This window comes from Sciurus vulgaris, assembly GCF_902686455.1.
Source record: "Sciurus vulgaris genome assembly, chromosome: 4".
In the NCBI taxonomy this organism is placed as follows: Eukaryota; Metazoa; Chordata; class Mammalia; order Rodentia; family Sciuridae; genus Sciurus; species Sciurus vulgaris.
In genome coordinates, this window is record NC_136464.1 from 150,486,099 (window position 1) to 150,502,990 (window position 16,892).

At 41.3% G+C, this 16,892-nt stretch overlaps 1 protein-coding gene across 1 annotated transcript in view; it reads left to right on the plus strand.

Annotated features, from left to right (window-relative positions):
- Positions 1-14,464, plus strand: part of FOXO1 (forkhead box O1) — a 97,927-nt gene extending 83,463 nt beyond the window's left edge. Inside the window, exons 2-3 of the mRNA XM_079136165.1 lie at positions 9,327-10,676; positions 11,190-14,464. Coding sequence (XP_078992291.1) covers positions 9,327-10,664 — 1,338 coding nt within the window. The 3' untranslated portion in view covers positions 10,665-10,676; positions 11,190-14,464. The remainder of the gene's footprint in view (positions 1-9,326; positions 10,677-11,189) is intronic.
- The last annotated feature ends 2,428 nt before the right edge of the window (positions 14,465-16,892 follow it).

The following is a 16,892-nucleotide window of genomic DNA, read 5'->3' on the forward strand; positions in this document are numbered from 1 at the left end:
TTCCTGAGGTATTTGCAGATCTTTTGGAGTCCTTGAATAGGCTGGTGCTGAGAGAGCAGCCATTGGTGTCCTTGGGTCCATGTCTTACTGTTGTTTGGAAGGAGGGTGTGGCGTGTAGGGCTTACATTGCACAACAGACAGCTACTGGGTCTTAGAATAGGACTGCAGTCTACTTAGCCGTGTGACCCCTGTTGCCTGTGGGAAACCTGGGAACTCTGTGGTGGGGGGAATTTTACTTTAGCATAATCCTGGGACAAAATGGTTTGCTAGTATTGGGTCAGCCAACAAATTTTGATAGCTATTTGATTGTGGGACAAGCTTTTAAGAATTTTTGGGAGATAACCCCCGGCAGTGTATACTTCGTGGTCATGTTATGTTTGGCCTCCTAACAGAACAGGCAAGCTGATGGATTCTATGCAAACCTTACAGGGTTTGCAAACCTACATTGCAATTTTTGTGCTCATTTTATAATGAATATTATCATTTTTTGGATTCCAAAGAAACAAAAGATAATCCTAGATTTTGTACTTTATCTTATTCTATTACTTACAGTTAGCAGTTCTTAATAAATAGGCTACATACAGTGAATTAATTCTTCCTTAGATTTTCTACTTAGAATAGAAAGCAGTTTTAGTTAGTTCATTCCTATGAGTGAAATGTTATTCTAGAGATTTTTAATTTGTCAATGTTCAGTGTTATTCTGAATTTATGTCCATCAAGTTTTACTTTGGCTTTTATAAACAATTTAGGGTGCACACCTTGAATATACATTTACCTAACATGAATAAGATTAAGGGGATTATCACTATAACTGACAAAATACTTTAAAATTCACTTTAGTCTATTAACATTTTAGAAAACTTTAAAATTGATCCAGCTATTGATCTGCTATCTCTCCCTTTTGTGCCTAATTTAAGTTCTTCATTGGAAGAGAATAAATCCTAATGTGCTCTTTGTTTTTGGATTTTATCTCGTTTTGCCTTACTCTTGTGGAAGATAAGATAGTTAATTGCATTGTAATGCCGTGTGTTTGTAGAACCATTGCAGATTAGAAAAAATGGTATGGTCTATAAAATAGACAAGGATTTTCATTAGGAAACAGCAGAATCACTTTAGCAACAAATGAGTTTCCTCTTAATATTCTCCTCTGGTGGGGCCCTGTGTGTGTGAGACAAGCCATTTGGCAAAAGAAGGAAAGAGAGTCTGTATTCTGGACAGTTAGGTAAATTGAAGTTCCTGAAAGGATGGCTCTTTTAGGTTATTAGATGGCCTGGTAGGGGAGTCAGGGCTGCCCACCGTGGCCTTGGTAGTTCCCTGGTCTCTGGGTTTCCCTGGGGAGGAGGTAGAGAGTGGGTTAAAGGGTCACCAGGAATGCCTGCATGCTGCACAAAAACTGAATTAATCCCTGGAGAAACAAGCTCCACTTTGAAAATCCTTGGGAGCCTGCAGATTCCTTTTAAAAAAAGAAAGACCAAGGCATTTAAAAGAATTTTAGGTAAATGAAATTTAGCCTTTGGATATCCACCACTGGGACCTTATTAGCCAGGGTTGATGACACTCATTAGAAATTTGGCCTTGTTGGTTTGTGTGGCAGTATTAGTCCCAAGTCTATGAAGTGTCATGTTTTCCAGGCTCTGCTTAAGCAGAGGTAGAGGTCATAGAAGGACAGTGATTAAGATGAATGCCTGGTGATCTGGTAATCATCCCCTCGATGCTTGTGCCTGGTTGCTTTGTCTTTTGGGAGACTTTGTTTCTGATAGTACATAGAACACATGGCACTGAATGGTATAAGAGATTTCCATGTTCTCATTCTGAAAATTAAAGTCTTTGTCCTTTTTCTCACAAAACTGTAGCTTCCTTTGATACAGGGCTTTCCTGTGGGATGCAGTTAAGTTTTATGGTAAAGGGAGCAGTGTGCTTTTAAATTATTGCCTTCTGAGAAGCAAAAGCTTGGTTTAGTTTGATATCATTAAATACATTTTCTGTTATATCCCTGAAGGTTTTTTCTTCAATTCTAAATGTATGAGGTTATAGGCTGAAATATTATTCCACAATAGGATGTTAGCTAATAAAGACCTGGCAAACCACGCACGGTTCATCCTCTGTTTTTTTTAATTGCAGAACTTACTCCTGCCTGGTCCTGTAGGACATGGTACCTCCACCTTCCTTCTTTGTTTCTTAACACCGAGGATCCATCATTTGTAACTTACCTATTAAACGCACCCTGCTATATGTCATAGATCCTTGAACTCCCCACCTCTCTCCACTCCTGGGGGCTCTTTTAGGGTTTGTTCTCCATAAAGTAAATGGTCCAGGGGCAAGTGGTGCTAGAGAAAGAGCATCATCCTGGATATGATAGCTCATCAGTCAACTGGTATATCTCCTTCTCCTTGAACAACTGTGTGGACACAACTTCGTTCCAAATAGGTCACCAAAAAAAGCTGACAGTGTACTAAAAACCAAACTTTTAAATCTACACTCTTCCTATAGGAAGATTTTTCTCTAAGTGAAGGATTGCAGCTCAGTTGTGAGGACATGGAAACCAGCCTGAGGAAGCCTATTAAACAGGAAGTTTGTGATGAATGACTTAGTCAAGTTGGAACCATTCATGATGGCTTAAAAATTCCTGTTTATATATTCCTTTGCTTCCTATAACAAAATAGCCAGTGTTTATTGCCTTAACTTTGTGTCAGGTTATGTGCCAGGTACTTCCATGCATGCTACACAGTTCAGTCCTTGCCGTATTCTGTGATACTAATGACTGTTTCACAGGTATAAGAGCCCAGTCTCAATGACCTGAGTGCTTGCTTAGAGTGGCCCAGCCAGGACTGACTCCAGAGCTGGCACCTTAAGTTCTGCTGTACTAGGCGTCTCCCAGATGCACAAGGCTTCTCAAGACACCCTTGAGTTCTGACCTGGGTCTTTTTGGTACTGTCTTGCATAAGTTCATTTTCTCCCATGAACTCTGCTCAGTGGAGGCTGCTTTAATGCACTCATGTTTTCCTTCCTTTGAAATGATCTGATTCAGATAAAGTGGCTTTAGAGCTAAATGTATTTCTGTAGTGGTTTGAGAATCTATAGCTAAGGATTAGATTGGCTGAGGAGAAGGTTATTACAAGTTGTTGATACTTACTTTAAATTTCTTCTAGGACTAAAGCCACATGTGGTTCCACTCTTTTGTAAGTGAACACCCATGAGTTCCATATGCATTTTAATATCCCAGAACACTATTTTCCCTAACAAAAAACATGAGTGTTAGACCAGATGACCTTCACAATGTCTACAGTTTTATGAGGCAATGAGTCTCTGTCCACAGCTGTGGGATCACAGAAGAAGCTCTAAGACCGCAGTGCAAATGAGTGTTGTTCTTTAGGATGTTCATGCCTAAAGTGTTCTGGCACATGAAATCACCCTTTATGGAAGGGCATCAGGTAAGTGTATTAGTATCTGCAGGTGCACAAGTGTGTTAGCTATCTGAAGCAGACTGTTGTTACGATATCTTTTTTAGTCAGATTGCATGCAATTGATAACGTGTCTATTGACATTACTTGTAAAAAATGATTGACTAAAGGTCACATGTTTTCCTTATGTTTGTTTTATTTTTAAAAGTTGTTGTTTTACTAGCAACTCTAATGGGAACTCAGTGTTGAATAGAGATTTTCCTACTTTCTCTTTAGTTTATTTTTACTTGTGGAAGTGTAGGAAGAGATGGCGTAAAAGAGAGGAAGCAGGAGGAGGGAATAAAGGCCATGCTGGGAGTCTGCAGAACAATTGCACACATTGAGAAACTTCACAGAAGTTAGATAGGATGTTTTGGGAAAATTTAGCTTGTCTGATATTTTGAAAGGGTTTCTAAAATTTCTAGAACAAGTCCATTTAATCATATTCCTGATCTCTTAGTGTGAAGTTCTTATGTTGGATGTGGTGACTGTGCCAAGGGTCCTTGCTGGTGGCAATCCAGGCAGCTGAGATGGGGGTGTCTCTGGGGAGATATGGGGGACATTGCCATTTCCCTGTGAGTCCCCAAAGCCTCTTACACAGTCTCTTCCTCGGATGATGTGCCTGTCTGATATTCACATTTGAATACTATGGCTTCCTGCATAAAGAGGAGCCCATTGGAATAAAAGCAAATCTTGTTGCATAAATTTATCATCCCTTTAAGACAGAAAATGAGTTTCATAAACTAATAAACTCCCTCAGAGGGCACACATGTAACTTCAGTCTGAAGTGTCTTCTTTTGATTCTTCATAATAATGGTGAATCCCAAGAGGTAATTTTGTCGGCCAGCAACAGTGTTGCAGGTAGAGTCACACAAATTTGTGCCTCGGTTCCCCATTACTAAAGTGGGTAAATAAGACCTGCCTCATAGGGTTCTTTCAAAGATGAAATGAGATGAAATGACAGCAGTAAATTGTAAAGTAGAACATATGTTATGCTACACATAAAGCTTGAAAGCCAGAGTGTAATAAGCAGGATGTGTTTAGCTTAAGATGATGGTTTTGTCATATTTTTGGTTGAACACAAAAACCAGAGTACTCTTAAAATTACCAAGTTGAAAAGTGGAATACAGCAGCAGTGGGAATACCCTGGATGACCGGTGGTAGTCTCCACACAGGCATCTGAGCTAGTATCTTTGGTTGAAAGGGAAAGACTCAGGGAACCTGTGATCAGAGAAGCCCAGGGTGAAGAGAGGTGGCCAGGAAGATCAGGCCTCGGGTCAGCTCTCAGAGGCAGGGGCAGAGAGCCCCAAATAGAGGGCAAGACCAGGCCGTTTCTTCAGACCTGGCCTTGGAAGTGGGTCGGGGATGATCAGAGGTACAGAGAGTATTTTGTTCTTTTTTAAGATGTTGCTAGACCTTTATTTTATTCATTTTATTTATATGTGGTGCTGAGAATCGAACCCAGTGCCTCACACATGCCAGGCAACGCTCTACCACTGAGCCACACCCCAGCCCCAAAGAGTATTCTTGACTCCACTCAAAGGTGATTCTGCTCTCTTGGTCTTCATTGGAACCTCGGGCTCCTAGAAGTCTTCTGTAATAGACTAGTAATCTCTAAATGGTTTAAAAAAAAAAAAAAAGCAAGCCACATACCCTTTTATCACAGATTTATTTATAATTCAAATAATTTTGTACATTATATAACACGTTATTGAATATTGATTTTAGAAGAATGAATGAATTAAAATTTTTTAAATGGGGGCTGGGATGTAGCTTAGTGTTAGAGCATTTGCCTGGCACAGGCAAGTCCTGGGTTCAATAGCTAGTACTACAAAAATAAATAAAAACCAAGAAATCAAAGTTAATAAAAGTTGTAAAGATTGCCTCCTGCACTTCAATGCTGGCTTTAGACTAGGGGTTGTGAGCACGTTGGGCAGGGCATGGTGTAAGATGACCGGTGTGCTGTGTCCTCAGGGAGTCTCTGGCGGTCCCCCTTAGTGCCTCGCTTTTTCAGAACAGCATAGTGGAATTCAGTCAGAGCAACCTGCACGTTGAGTCTGATGGAGACCGTGAAAAGCACGCCTCTCTGATACCTGCTGCTCCTTTCCACACACGCTACTCGTGTCCAGAGCCCCGGCAAGCAGTGAGGCCCAGCAGCAGTGTCTTAAGAATACTTGAGGATTCTGGTGCAGTGGTCAGCAAATTTACTGACAGACTGACAATAATATTGAATTTACTTCTGAGACAGTACCTGGTGTGTAAAGAAAAATACCATAACTTTCCCCCAAAACCAATTTTTCAAGTAATTAACATCTAAAAGTGGATGTTAGTGGGAAAAGTGGAAGGTGTGATTATAAGGCCATGAGACTAACATTTATAATATAGATAAGTCTGTAACAGATATTATTCTATAGATAGCTTTATCCTGGTAGTGAGAATATCACTGATTTTGATCAAGGCAAGCATTTACTCCTTAGTACCTTATTTAATCTTCTCAAAGCCGTGTCGATACAGGAGCTGCGAATCCACTCAACAGATGCTGAGTGCTTACATGGTGATGCAAGGATACAGGGACCAGAAGACAGATAAGGCTCCTGTGTTCAGTGAACAGCTCCCAGTGCAGAGAGAGCCCGATGCCCCGGACCAGACGTAGCAAGGCATAAACTGGAGGATAAGCAAGATGTCCCATGTTACAGAGCTGCTGGATGGGTGGGATTATCAAGAAATGCTTTCAGGAGAAAGGGAGAGTTGGGCTGAGACAGAAGCCATGGGTGAGGGTAACAGCTTTGAAGAAAAAGGTCAGTGATCCTGGACATTCCTATGTGTGTCATTCACTGTTTTTTCAAGTGGCTGTTTATGTGGATTTGATCTCTTCTGAGATCATAAAACATGCAGAGGGCAGACTCTGTGTCAAACCCTTCTTGTGTCCTTTTCTACATCTAGAATGAAATAAGTTCCAATATGGATTGGCACTAATTGCTACATGAATGACACATAAGAGGTATGTAGTGTGTAAGGCATCACACTGCTCTGTAATGTTTTGGGGATGTCAGTCAGCACATACTTGTTGAGTATTGACTTTTTCTCTGATAACATGATACAGAAACACAGGATTTGGGTGATTGGTATTGCATGAGTCTTGGACTTCACCTACTGCCTTTTTCCTTAGATGAGAGGTGTTGGGAGTTCAAGAGCAAAGTGTCTCAGAGTTCCAGCAGTTGCAGGCGGTTCTGCCACAGCCCCCTGTATGAACAACGCTCTTGTCCAGCATAGAAGTACGGGTACAACATCAGTAATGGCAGCACATATTTTTACAAGATTCATCTTTCCAAACCCCGCCCCTTAGAAATCATAGCTTCTTTAATGTCCTGCTGGCTGTGTGAAAAACAGGAATTTATGTAACAAATCCTGCACAGCAAACCTTTTCCTGTTCGGAAAAAAAAAAATTTTTTTAATTGTTGGCAGAGTTAGTAGACAGCTCTGTTACTCAAAGAGTGACCTGAAATGTCCTCTTAGCAAAATATGCAGTGTGATGTTTTGATAAGTAAGAGATTGCTGTGACTTAAAAAAAAAAAAAATAGCTGGATTAGTATATGTCCCATCTGCATTGTAAACCTTCTTGAACTTTTTTGAAGATTTCATTATGATGTCTTCTGTGGTCTTGTTAACAGTGCCCCTCAACTGCACTTTCAAGTGGTCTAATAGAATCATCTTGGGTGTTGTAAAGCTACACTCCACCCTCCCCAGGTCAATGTAGACAACCAGGAAGCTACTATCTGGGAAGATCTTTCTCCTCCTTTATCATTAACTAAATGTGACAGGGACAGGAGTCAAGCTTCCTCTCTTCCAGAGGTTTCATCTGAGTTTATCTGTGTGTCTATTGTGTTCAGAGAACAAAACTGTCATGATGGAATGTTGTGCAAATGCCCAGACTCCCAGTGTGTAGACGGCGTTGTGGGGTGCAGGGTCGTAGCACTTGGCTACATTCCAGTGCTCCTCCAGGCAGGCTGCTGCTTTTAAGGAAGAATCGAGAACTTAAGTTTGGTGGACACAGCAGATGAGGCTGTAACTCTGTGTGTGTGTGTGTGTGTGTGTGTGTGTGTGTGTGTGTGTGTGTGAAAGAGAGAGAGAGAGAATGAATGTGTGCACGGGTGTGACCTTTCTGTGAGGTTTTGGGAATCTTATGGGAATGAAATTGAGCACAAGAGAAATGTAGTCCTCAGCCCCTTTGGAGAATCTTGCATAGCCTCTGCGTCTTCCTCGTGGTATGTCTTTGAGTGGGGATAGATCACAGGTGGGATGGGGAAGTGGAAGTCTTGGACAGGAGACTGTCACTGCTGTGTGCCCATGCACCTGCCTAGCATCCAAGCCAGGAAAACTTTTGTTCACCTGTATTTGACCTGTGCCCCTGGGCACCCTGGCAGAAGACTTTGTCACATACCTGCTGTGCTGCAATTCTTGGACAGAATATAGTACAGAAGGCATTTTGAAATGTGACTTTCTCAACTCTGTTAGATCTCCTTCTGACTTTTTCTATATCCTTTAAAAAGGTGTGGTTTCCCACCCCTCCTTTTTCTGTTTCCTACCTCCTTTCAGTGAGAAAGACTAGAGTTGTGTGTGAACCCAGCACTGTCCTGCTGTGCAGAGGATCTGCTCTGGTGCAGTAGTTGGTACTTGGGCATCTTTGTCCCATGACAATAGCAAGAGGATATGGGCAGTGTACCTACTTCTCTGGGTGACCACAAATCCAGACAGAGCCTTTTGTGGTCCAGGAGAGGGGCTATTGGGAAGGAGGGTGCTCAGTCAACTGAACCTTGCACCCATTTGGGAGAGCAGGAGGCCAAGGAACTCAGGGGTTTAATGTACCCAGGATCCTGCTCCCACACTCAAGATTAGGCTCCTGAGGCTGCTGATTGAGCAGACAGGGAGTTGCCCTGAACTGTGCTGCAGCAGAAACTGTAAGATAAGCTCTAGAAACTGTAAGATAGGCTCTCCCAAATGTCAGGGTCTGGCCACGTGTTGAATAGGAGAATCGACTGGGGATTCCTTGTCTGCATCTGAAGCCTAAGAGCCTGTGGTCCTCTTTCCCCATATATTTTCAGGTGTGGATTTGTATATATAATATACTTCTGAGCTCTACCCATATCCTACTGAATAGAAGTGGAGGAGCACAACTTAGAATTGTGTTCTTCCTCGCCTGTTTACCCTCTCCAGTTACCTTTCTGGACAGAATATAGACACAGTCATGCAGTTAGTTAGTGTACTATTGGTTATTAGGTTAGAGGGGTACTACTTGAATGGAAATTTTTCCTTTCTTGGTCAGTTAACTTTCTCAAACACAAAAAGATGGACTGTTTACTGATATTCACTTAAGGCTAAAGAACTTCCAAGGTGTAAAGTTTTCAGACTTTTAGTTCTTGACTGGGAATATATCTAGTTTCATCTCCCCACCCCCATAATAATGTGGGCCCAGTGAAATAAAACTCATTCTGTGCGAATGGCCTGTTTCCTCTTAAGAGAACTAGCAGTTTTAGTAGAATGGAAAGGGGTTTTGATGGTTCTTTGATATCTACTACTGTTTGCATAGCATTATAGTGCACAAAACTTCAGTGATTTTAAAACTAGTTCCTGTAATTTTCCTCATAAAATGTAGCTTATAAAAAGGTGTATTTACTCATGCCTTTAATTTAAAGATATAGATGCTATTTTTCCTAAACCAGCTTGAGATCTTTTGTATTGGGTTTAGAACTATTATGACTGTTCAGATTCAGTCTGTACCATAAACCTTTTTAAAATTTTACCTGTCTTCCTTGTAAGACATGTTGAATAGTTAACTTTCCAAATGGAGAAGTATTATACTTCTGACATCATGTTTTTGCTTTACAGAATTCAATTCGCCATAATCTGTCCCTACACAGCAAGTTCATACGTGTGCAGAACGAAGGAACTGGAAAAAGTTCTTGGTGGATGCTCAATCCAGAAGGAGGCAAGAGTGGAAAATCCCCCAGGAGAAGAGCTGCATCCATGGACAACAACAGTAAATTTGCTAAGAGCCGAGGCCGAGCTGCCAAGAAAAAAGCATCCCTCCAGTCTGGCCAGGAGGGTGCTGGCGACAGCCCTGGATCTCAGTTTTCTAAATGGCCTGCGAGCCCTGGCTCCCACAGCAATGACGACTTTGATAACTGGAGTACGTTTCGCCCTCGAACTAGCTCAAATGCTAGTACTATTAGCGGGAGACTTTCTCCCATCATGACGGAACAAGATGATCTGGGAGATGGGGATGTGCATTCGCTGGTGTACCCGCCATCTGCCTCAAAGATGGCTTCTACTCTGCCCAGTCTGTCTGAGATAAGCAATCCTGAAAACATGGAAAACCTTTTAGATAATCTCAACCTTCTCTCATCCCCCACGTCGTTAACTGTTTCAACCCAGTCGTCACCTGGCAGCATGATGCAGCAGACACCATGCTACTCATTTGCACCACCAAGCACCAGTCTGAACTCACCCAGCCCAAACTACCAAAAATACACATATGGCCAGTCCAGCATGAGCCCTTTGTCCCAGATGCCTATGCCAACACTGCAGGACAACAAATCAAGCTATGGAGGATTGAATCAGTTTAACTGTGCACAGGGACTCTTGAAGGAGTTACTTACTTCTGATTCTCCTCCCCATAATGACATTATGTCACCAGTTGATCCTGGGGTGGCACAATCCAACAGCCGGGTCCTGGGCCAGAATGTGATGTTGGGCCCTAATTCGGTCATGCCAGCCTATGGCAACCAGGCATCTCATAACAAAATGATGAATCCCAGCTCCCATACCCACCCTGGACATGCCCAGCAAACATCTGCAGTCAATGGGCGTACTCTGCCCCACACCGTGAACACCATGCCTCACACCTCGGGTATGAGCCGCCTGACCCCAGTGAAGACACCTGTACAAGTGCCTCTGCCCCATCCCATGCAGATGAGTGCCCTGGGTGGCTACTCGTCAGTGAGCAGCTGCAATGGCTATGGCAGGATGGGCGTTCTCCACCAGGAGAAGCTCCCCAGTGACTTGGACGGCATGTTTATTGAGCGCTTGGACTGTGACATGGAGTCCATCATTCGGAATGACCTCATGGATGGAGATACCTTGGATTTTAACTTTGACAATGTGTTGCCCAACCAAAGCTTCCCACACAGTGTCAACACAACAACACACAGTTGGGTGTCAGGCTGAGTTAGTGAGCAGGTAAGTTCACCCCAATATCCAAAGGCCTCTTGAAGAGTAGAACTTAAAAAAAAAAAAAAAAAAAAAAAAAGGAACACGGTCATTTGCCATGTGTCTCCGTGGTCAGGACTTTCTTGATGTCGACTGACCACCCCTTACAGCAAGCATCTTTTATCCATTTTCCACCCTTTTTTTTTTGCAGCTTATCAATTTGCCTTTTGAGCTTAAATACAAGGAAGCATTTTTTAACTGCTTTAAAGATTTTCTTTTGACAGTTAGATGGCTTCATCTTTTTAGTAGCTCTTCAATAAATGAGTATGTTTGATACAAATCAAATGCTGAAGGGTTTTTCTTTTAAGTGGAATTTTTTCCAGTGAATGATTTTTTAGAGCTGTTTTGAGGAGGCACTAGCTTCCCCTACTCCTCACCCCAAGTATGTGTATCGCTCTAGTTTGTTAAGTTGAATTGATTTTAATTTGGCTCTGTTTTCCCTGTGTATGTATATGTGTGTGTGTGTTTGTGTTTCCCCCCTAGGCTACACTTACGAAATATACTTCAGATTGTCCGACAGCAGGAACTGAGAGAAGCAGTCCAAAGATGTCCTTCACCCCTCCTTTAGTTTTCTTGATTTAAAAAAAAAATCCTTTTTTCCTTTCGTCAGACTTGGCAGCAAAGATACTTTTCCTGTACAGGATGTTTGCCCAGTGTTTGCAGGTTATGTGCTGCTGTAGATAAGGATTGTGCCATTGGAAATTTCATTACAATGAAGTGCCAAACTCACTACACCATATAATTGCAGAAAAGACTTTCGGATCCTGGTGTGCTTTCAAGTTTTGTATATAAGCAGTAGATACAGAATTATATTTGTGTGTTTTTTGGTTTGTTGTTGTTGTTTTCTCTTTTGGGCTTTTTTTTTTTTTTTTAAATATCCATTTGGTCCAAGGAAAGTTTATACTCTTTTTCTAATACTGTGATGGTCTCATGTCTTGATAAGTTAAACTTGTTTGTACCACCTGTGTTCTGCTGAAGTGATCACAAAGAACTAAGATCTCCATCCTGCACCTCCACTGAACAGCTTTGGACCTGTTCACATGCCACAGGATTAACATGAGAACCAAGTAGCCTGTTATCAATCTGCTGAATTAATGGACTTGTCAAACTTTGGGGGGGGGGGGGATAGATTAAATGCCAGCCTTGTACAGGTCTTTTCTATTTTTTTTTTGTTTGTTTATTTTGTTATTTGCAAATTTGTACAAACACTTAAAATGGTTCTAATTTCCAGATAAATGATTTTTGATGTTATTGTTGCAACTTGAGATCATTTTTGGAATAGATATTGAACTGTAATGTTTTCTTAAAACTAGAGTCTACTTTGTTACATTGTCTGCTTGTAAATTTGTGGAATCACAGGTATTTGGGGGCAGCATTCAAATGATTTTCATTTTGTATTTCTAACTGGATTAGTACTAATTTTATATGTGCTTAACTGGTTTGTACACTTGGGATGCTACTTGGTGATGTTTCTGACTAATCTTAAATCATTGTAATTAGTATCTGCATACTCAATGTTTCTGGCCCTGTTCAGGCAGGAAAGTGATGTATAGTTATGGACACTTTGTGTTTCGTATTTAGAAGAACTTAATATGTTTTTATGTATGTATTTTAAAGAAATTTCGCCTTCTCTTACCCTGTGAACTATGTGTTCCACATAGTGTCCAGTCTTCTGATCGATGCTTTGTGTGGCATCGTTGCAGTTACTCCGAGGAGGCCTCATAATGTTTGGAAATCAGAAAGGGGCACCTACATCTAAAGTAATGCTCCTTTGTCAAAAGGGGGATTTCTCTTAGCTTAACCTTTTTGAGCTGTGCTTCAGCAAAAGTGGTCCTCATAACTCTGCTCTGATTTCGGTCCAGATGGTTGGTTTTGTAGCTCTGCCTTGAGGAATCATGTCAGTCCTCACTCTGTCCCTTTCCCTTCTGTCCTGCAAAGTTGAAGGAGGAAGTTTTAAAAATGGGACTTTGGCGATTTTTAGAATGCTTTTTGGGTGGTAAGTGCAGATGACAACCAGATGGAGTAAAACTTGTTTAAAAATTGGGCAAATTAATTGAAAAACCATCTGTAAGCTGTACATTTCAATTTATTTTAAAAGCCTTCATTTAAGTAAAGAATCTAACAATTTCTTCAGCCTTTAGCAACCTAAACTATAACTGTGAACATTATGTTTTAATACTTCCCAATTACCTGAATCTGATAGACCAGGTTAATTGGCTTGGCCTCCCATTCAGTCTGTATTTCCAAATCATGTGGAATACCTGAAATCATCCCAGAAAGGGACAGGTGCACAGCAGTGTTCCTCCTGCCTTCTTGGAGAAGGCTCTGGTTTCTGTGTACACAGCCTAGACCACACTTGCTTTTTCTAGTATGTTAATTGCATTTCCATTGGCTTCGTCTTTCCTGCACCTTTAACAGGAACACATGTGTTCCTGATCGATATCCAGCAGTAGGCCAGCTCTGCTGCAAGCTTTCCACTGTGATTTTTACTATTCCCAACACCCTGAGCAGTCACGTCTCTTAACCATTTTGTTTGGGCACTCCAAAACATGGCTTGATTTAGAAAGCTTAGTTCCCACAAGCAGAGACTTCTGCATACATAATAGAACTTGTTGGTGTCAGAGAACTCATTTCTGTTCCTGTGTCCTCACTTTTCTCCCTCTCATACCATTGCTTCCTCATTACAGAGGGAGCCTCTGTGTTCTTGGTCATTCATTGCAGCGGCAACTACAGCTGAAATCACTGTTAAACTCCTACTGCTTCATAGAGTGACTTTTTTCCTCCTGAGTTTGTCCCCCACCCCCCATGCCCCATTTTTCTTTGTTTTTAAGTCCGAACATGAGTCCTGGACAACTCTGGGGGTACCAGGAAGTCCAGAGAAAAGCATCTTGTTTGTTTGGAAAGTAAACATCATGTGGCCTCCAGGAGTTCTTTTTCTGTAAGAATACTGACTTTTTGGAATAATTAGTATATTATTGTACATGATTGCTTTGTGAAATGTGCAAATGATATCACCTATGCAGCCTTGTTTGATTTATTTCCTCTGGTTTGTACTGTTATTAAAAGCATATTGTATTATAGAGCTATTCAGATATTTTAAATATAAAGATGTATTGTTTCCGTAATATAGATGTATGGACTATATTTAGGTAATAGATGCATTACATGAAAGTTCTGCTTTGACAAACTGACAGTCTAGGTTAATTAGCAAATGTTGTATCTCAGTTAGCAGTGAATCAATGAAACATGCCAAGAAAAGGATAAGGACACTTAAAATGGAAACAGTTCTCTAAAGGTGTACAATTTGGACTTGTTCAACTGCTCAATACGTTACCAATATTCCCTCAAGCTCCCGCCCCAAAACTTAAAATTCTTCTAGTTAAGAGTTCCTAATTTATAACTGATTTTAAATTAGAAGTTTCTCTTGTGGTTTTAGTTTGGGAGTAATCATTCTAAAAGTACAGTGTGGTTTATGCAAACAAATAGCTGCATAACAATTATAGTTTGGTCCCTCCTTGAGGTGAGGCCCAGCCTGGCACTGTGACCAGGGGTGGCCGTGTAAGTCCCTTCAGGATAGTCACACCCTCCCACATTTCCACACGAGTTTAGTAACAGTGCAGATTCCATGTCCCTGTTCTGATACCCTCTGAGAAGTGCCTGATGATGCTGATGTACTTACAGACACAAGAACAATCTTTGCTACAATTGTATAAAGCCATAAATGTACATAAATTATCTTTAAATGGTTTGGTGTCTTTCTTTAATTGTTCAAAATAATCTCTTTATTAGAAATTTTTGTTTAGCTGTCAAGTATGTGAGTTAAACCTTCTTTATATGGTTTATTCAAGTCTGATATTTCCTTTGGAGGAAAGAGGAACATTCCCTGTAGAACCAAGCCATGCCCCTTGAGGCGAATAAGAGCAATCTCTGATAACAAGCAGTTCTGGAGCACTTTGGGATATCTGAAACTGCTTCTGCTCCAGTAATTATGAGGTGTACTAAAATCTCACGTCACAACACACTGTCCTGGAGGTGAAAGCACAGTGAAGGCAGTTAGGAGGGTCCTGGCTAGGAGGCCACAGACGGACACTAGTGGTGTGGAGGAGATGATGGCCTTCCAGGGCCAGATGTGCTGCTTTCACTACTACACACTTTGCTGGAGGAGGAGCAAGGTCAGAAGTTTCCATGTGTGCTCTTTTCAGAAATTGCCTGAGGATGAACTAGAATTCATTAACAAGGCCAAAATGCACTTTAAAACAAGGAATAAGCCCAGTCTCTGCTTGCTTCTGATTCTAGTAGGTAGGTAAGTGCATGAATTAGAATAACAAGGAAATAATTCTTTCTAATATTTATCTGTTGAGATTCCAGAAGGTCAGTGAGCTTGCAGAGTTGCTTTTCCTCTCCTGAAGTGGAACCTGTCTTTAAAAAGCATGGCTCAGGAGCCCACTATATAGAACAGATAAAAGCATCTATTCCCAGATTCTGAGGCTCATGCACAGATAAGTGTGAAAACTGTTGACCAAGTCCAAATGCAGAAAAACAGACCTCCAGCTGGCTGACACCTTTCATAACCTGTGTAGTCACACAGAATCATGCATCCAGGTGTCATTTCTTGAGACCAATCCCCACATTTAAATTACTTTGGCAACAACACAAGCAGGAAAATCTTGATCTATCCCATGGGAGGAGCTTGTTGCTTAGCTCTTCAAGGGAAGAGACTTCCTTCCTTGGACAATATCTAGGCCCCTGCTGTGACCAGTGATGATAGTAGATCAGGATGGGCACCTAGAATTGTTTCTTGACCCGTGAACCAGCCACACTGAGGACTTTGCCTTGGCTGTTTCTCCACGATTGAGATGAACTGTAATAATAATCAAGCTATTTAACCTTACAGTGGTTGGTGTGGTTAGGTTAGGTTGGGTAGGTGGAGGGCTGAACCAAGAGCTGTACTAAGTGGCAGTCTCTGAAGTAGACACTGTCATATATACGTTGAACTTCATATCATTTGAAAGTGCTTATTAGGGCATGTGAGCCTGCGACTGGGCTGTGGCCTCTAAAATGAGGGTGTATTTTTGGTAGTTTTCCTTATTATAATTTATCGTTTTATTATTTGATGTAAAAATTACTCTGGCAATAACGTGGACTCAGGTGTTCTCAAGTTAAACTATTAGGTCCCATTGCCCATTTATGGAACATCTATAGAATTTTAAATTGAGCAACAAATATGCCACTTATGGTAACTTTGGAAAACATTGGTGATTTTAGAGTTATTCTGAGAAAAAAACAGGTGAATAGTGAGAATATCAATGTAAATATCATCAGTATTAGTAGTAATATTAATGCTAACAAAATTATGCAATAGCTCTACATTATGATTTCAAACCTACTTTAATTCACCTGTCAGTTTCATTGTACTATTCACAGAAATTGAAGATTTGGAACTTCATGAGTTAAATAACTGGAAAATAGAGTGAGATGTAGGTGGGGTGGAAAAGGAGGTAGGTATATGCTGGGATGAAGGACGAAGGGAAGCAGGTGGTCTTGGGTGGTAGTGGGCAGTGCATCTGAAAACCAAATGTGAGGTGGAACCCACCAAGGTGAGAGATAAAGGCCTAAGGATCCACAGACCGAAGGAAGCTACAGGGTGTCAGGCATCTAGAACGTAAGAACTGGTTTTTCTTTTGATTCAGGTTTTAGGCTTTGGCAATATGACTGAGAGGGAGAGACTCCATTATGGAAAGACATTCACCTGTTAGAGGAGGAAGGGCAAAAAAGAGATTCCCTGGACTTAGGCCAATTTTTCTTAGCTTGATCAATGGCAGAACACACTCTCCTTCTCCCAGATATTCCCCATGAACTTTGAGACTGAAGGAACTTTCTGGCCATTAGTACCTTTGCATGTTCACAAGTCCCAAAAGTAGAAGTCTTGCTTGCACTGGAAGATTTACATCCTTCAGGAAAAGAAGGGCAACTTTGTGACAGCTTGCTGGTCATTCTTTACACTCTTACATGAGCTTCAGTCCCTACATCAGAAACTTAGAATTCACACAAAACTTAAAAGTTGCAGATGGTAGCATGCCATGTTGGATTCTTGGAGTTTCTACAACCATTCTGGGTGTTGTGACTACCAAGATTGCTGCCCAAGTGAGGTGACTAGGTGCTTAGACTAAGACTGCTGGGGGGCCA